Source organism: Myotis davidii, unplaced genomic scaffold (genome assembly GCF_000327345.1).
Source record: "Myotis davidii unplaced genomic scaffold, ASM32734v1 scaffold211, whole genome shotgun sequence".
Classification (NCBI taxonomy): domain Eukaryota; kingdom Metazoa; phylum Chordata; class Mammalia; order Chiroptera; family Vespertilionidae; genus Myotis; species Myotis davidii.
The window spans coordinates 1,225,350-1,229,933 of NW_006282523.1; the positions used below are offsets into that span (position 1 = coordinate 1,225,350).

At 65.0% G+C, this 4,584-nt stretch overlaps 1 protein-coding gene across 1 annotated transcript; it reads right to left on the minus strand.

The window, feature by feature from the left end:
• Positions 1–1,169: 1,169 nt before the first annotated feature.
• On the minus strand, positions 1,170–4,579 carry PYCR1 (pyrroline-5-carboxylate reductase 1; the record flags this gene model as incomplete). The annotated part of the gene is made up of 6 exons (XM_006753072.2): positions 1,170–1,945; positions 2,454–2,617; positions 2,794–2,886; positions 3,113–3,334; positions 3,562–3,741; positions 4,475–4,579. Coding segments are annotated over 6 exons (927 nt in total), but the record flags the coding sequence as incomplete, so codon positions are not given.
• Positions 4,580–4,584: the final 5 nt, after the last annotated feature.

Below are 4,584 nucleotides of genomic sequence, written 5' to 3' on the forward strand. Positions count from 1 at the left end.
CAGGCCTCTCGAGTCCACCCTGGCAGACTGGGAGCGGGCACAGTCATGCTCCTTGCGTCTTCTGTTGTGCATTTTCTTCCGTTTTTCTGGTTTCTCCTCTCTCCCCTTGTCCCCTAAGTGCCTCGTCCGCCCACACACGTGCGCTGGGCCTTGGTTCTAAGTGGGCCCAGGGGCAGGAGCGAACTGGAGAGGACAGGCATGCTGCTCTGCGATTGGCAGCGCCCCTAATCACCTCCCGGGGACAGCACCACCTACAGAGCGCTCCGCGGGGGTGTGTGTGTGTGTCTGGGGGTGTCAGCCCCCCCCCCAGGCCCAGGCCTCCTCTTGTCTCTATGCTCTGTAACTGTTTGTTATTGTGATCAAAGGGTGAGCCCTCCTGACCCCTTAAGGGTTCTGACCCTCAGCAGCTTGGGGGCCTCCCCTGGGAGTTAATTTTATGTGTCAACTTGCCTGGGACCCGGGATGCCCAAATATCTGGTCCAAGATACTGCCTGCTTCTGTGAGGGTGTTTTTGCCCGTGATTAACGTTAAGTCGTAGACTTGGACAGATCACCCTCTGGGATGTGGGTGGGCCTCCTCCAAGCAATAGAAGGCCAGAGACTGACGGGCCCTGGAGAATTCTGCCTTCAGACTCACCAGCAACATGGGCTCTCCCTGCCCGAGGGCCTGTGAAGTGGCACGTCAGCTGTCTGGTATCCAGCCTGCCGGCCACCCTGCAGGGTGGACTTGCTAGCCACTTCCTTATAACCACCTCTATATATGTTCTAACATCTATTTTTTCTGCTTTTCTGGAGAAACCCTAATGCAGCTAGCTCCCTAAGGGCCACCTGCCCCACCTGCCCTTGCCTGGGTAAATTGGGGAGACACGTGCTCCCGTTAAGTCAGGAGGCATGGAGGATGCAGAAGCTGGGGCCCGCTCCGCCCGCCGCCCCCTCGCCCCCCACAGCCAATGGTACCAACTTCCATCATACTTCTAGTGACGGCGGCCTGAGGGGCTGACCCTTCCTCTGCTCCCTGGGAGCCTCCCTCCCCCCACCCACAGCCGGGCTACCTGGGGAGCAAGGGCTCTCGGCCATGGGCTACTGGCTCAGCCTCTTACATCACACCCGGTCGCCATGACGCTCTGCGCAGCTGGGGCAACCCTCCACACGTGGTGACAAAGTTAGAAGTTAGGGCTGGAAACCAGTTTATTGAACCTAAAAGGCCAGGAGGGGGAGACAGTGGCCTGAGTGCTCCGACAACCTGGACAGCCACCTGCCCGAGGAGCCCTTTTCTCAGGTGTCAAGTGGGAGCAAGGGGCAGCTGGCAGCCGGCCAAGAACCAAGGTCCCTCCTCTGAGGTCAGAATGCTGGTCCCCCCGACACCGAGGGAGGTGTCCCTGCGTGAGGAGGCTGGGGAAGTGGCAGGCGTGGGAGGGGGCTCTCTCCATGGCTGGGCCTTCTGGACGGGGAACCTTGACCTCTGTGCTTAGGAAGGGGCCAAGCCCCAGGACAGCTGACACTGGGAGCTGAACCCCTCTGAGCTGGGAGCAGAGGAAGGAGGAGGTTGCACTCAGAGAGTCCACCCCTCTCCTGGGCCAGGAAGCGCTCAGGGAGGCTCCCACTGGGAAGTGATGTATCCCCCCTAGCTATGACCCTGCTTGGCCCAAGTTGACCAGAGCCATGGGCAGGCCACCATGCGGACACGACACCCTGTGTGGCCTGGGCCTAGAGACGCCCAGCGCAGGAGCTCCAAGCCCAGGAGAGGGAAGGCAGAGGGCAGCCCGGTGCGCAGGCGGGACCCTCAGTCCTTCTTGCCCGCCGGGGCCACACTGCGGGGGAGCAGCTTGGAGTGGCCCGAAGCGGCCGGCGCGGCCCCCGGAGAGTCCAGCTTCACCTTGTCCAGGACGGTCTTCTTAATGGCAGCGGGCGAGACCTTCTCCTGGTCGGCCATGGACTGCAGCTCCCTGGAGGGGCAGAGATGGGGGTTGAGTACCAGGACCCGCCTCCTCCAAGCCCAGGTGTCCACGAGGGAGGAGGGAGCCAGGCCCACAGCCCAGGGACGGTGACTGTGAGCCTAGACTCCCGACTCCGTGCCGCTCCGGCTTCCCGTCAGCGGTCACGGGATCTCATCAACCCGGTGCCGGCGCCAGGTCCTGCTGGCCTAACCTGCTAATCTCCCCAGCCAGGCCCGGAGGAGGGTTATCACCAGCCCACAGAGGCTCCCCGGCAGGACAACGGGGAGGGCACGGTAAACCGCACCCCAGGGAACCTCGGGGCTCCCTGTGCCCTGCCCACCACCAGGCCAGGGCTCGATACACATCTGCTGAGTGAGGGGCTGAGCAGACTCGAATGTTAGCGGCTGAGCCAGCAGCCCAGGGCCAAGACCTTCCCAGAGAGGCAGGCTGTGGGTGCGGGGTGGAGGGGAGGGCTCGGTGCGCGGGCTGGGAGTGGGGGGCGGGCAGCGGGGCCCACCGGGTGCGGATGCAGGAGGCCTCCACGGCGTTGATGAGCAGGGAGCGGAAGCCCCCGCTCTCCAGCACGTGCAGGGCGTGGATGGTGGCGCCTCCGGGGGAGCACACGTTGTCCTTGAGCTGCCCTGGGTGCTGCTCCGAGTCCAGCAGCATCTTGGCAGCACCCTGCGTGGGGGAGACGAGAGAGGATGTCGGCTGTGGGGCGCCCACCCACATCCGCACGACACGGCCCCCGGCCCGGCCACTGAGGCACGCGCTGACGACCCGCCCCTCCGTTCCAGGGCACTAGCCTCACGACCAGCAAGGAGTGGCCCCACCAGAGGGTCAGGGAGAATACTGACCAGCAGAGCCTGGGCCCCGAGGCGGACTGCCAGGCGCCTGGGAAGCCCCATCTTCACGCCCCCGTCAGCCAAGGCATCGAGGGCTGTGAACGCCTGTGGGGAGAGGGCGCCTAAGCCAGGGTCCCCCGGTGAATTCTGCTCCGGGCAATGGTTGTCCAGCAGCTCTGCCCAAAGTGGCCAGAGCAGGGAGGAGGGGAAGGACCGGAGCAGGGAGCAGGGAGGAGGGGGAAGGACTGACGAAGGCCCCTGGAGGTCCTTCCACACCCCCAGCTGCCCCCTGCCAGACCCCAGCCACCGCCCGCCTGCACCCGGTCCTCACGTAGGCGGGCCCGCTGCCACTGAGCCCCGTGACGGCATCGATCAGGTCCTCCTCCACCTCCGCGCAGAAGCCCACGCTCCCCAGCAGCTGCTCCAGGAGCCGTCCGTCCTCCACTTGGGCGTGGGTGCCCGTGGCGTACACGGTGGCCCCCTCCCGCACCACCACCGGCGTGTTGGTCATGCAGCGGATGACTTTGGGGGCCGGCTGGAACGCCCTGAGCTTCTGTAGGAGAAACCAGCGGGGTGTCCCTCCCAGCCCCGGGCCCAGCAGGGGGTGCTGGTGAGGGTGAGAACGGGCTCATCCACCTGAGCATTTCCTGAGTTCTCACTGCGGGCCGGGGGCCCACACGCCCATTTCACAGATGGAGAACCCCGGCAAATTGAGGGCCGGAGGCCTGGCCTCTCTGCACACACTCCCGCCCGCTCTCCACACCCGGGGCCCAGCCCCACCTTCTCGATGCTGCTGATGGTGACGCCGGCTGCGCAGGACACGACGATGTGCCGGCTCTCGATGTGGGCGCCGACCTCGTCCAGGATGAAGGGGATGATGTGCGGCTTGACTGCCAGGAAGAGCACGTCGCTGTGCTGCACCGTCTCCTTGTTGTGGGGCGTCAGGTTCACCCCCATTTTCTGTGGGGAACGCCGGGGCGGGCTCAGCCTGCCCCCTTAGCTGGCCGGACCCCCACCATCTCTCTCAGCCGAGAGCCACCACGTGGACCAGCACAGAGGCTGCTGGGGTGTGGGCATGGCTGGACCCGGGGCTCAGGGAAAGGGGCTGTGACACCCCAACTGCTCCTCCCACCCCAAAGTAGAGGAAGCGCCCGGCCGGCGTGGCTCAGCGGTTGAGCATCGACCTGTGAACCAGGAGATCAGGGCTCGATCCTGGTCAGGGCACATGCCCGGGTTGCAGGCTCAATCCCCAGTGTGGGGCGTGCAGGAGGCAGCTGATCAATGTTTCTTTCTCATCACTGATGTTGCTCTCTGTCTCTCTCTCCTTCCTCTCTGTCCCAGCCTCGCCCCCCCCCACTCCCACCCCCCGCTCTGTGGGGTGAGTGGTGGCCCCAAGCTGGGCACTGGCCCACCCTTGGGTCTGGATGTCTAATCAGCTACAGTGAACCCAAACTATATCAGCCCCAGAAATGTCTGGCCTGGCCCCACACTGTGGCCCCTTCTGTCTGGCCCCCCAGCACCCCTTTCCCAACCATCACCCCCTCTCCACCCGCTGCACATCACCCAAGTCCCAGAGCAGAGCAGGGTCTCATGGTGCCCCCCTGGGGCCACTACTCCTGGCCCTCCAGGGTCAGGCTGTCCCCCCCACCCCCCATGTCAGATCCCCTGACTGGCCCTGTCGCCCAGCACTTACCCTGAGGGCGGAGACCGTGGCCAGGTCCATGTCTGGAGAGCTGGCCATGATCTTGTGGGCGGCCAGGACGCCTGCAGGAACAGTTCCTCCCTCCAGGCCGCTCCCAGGAG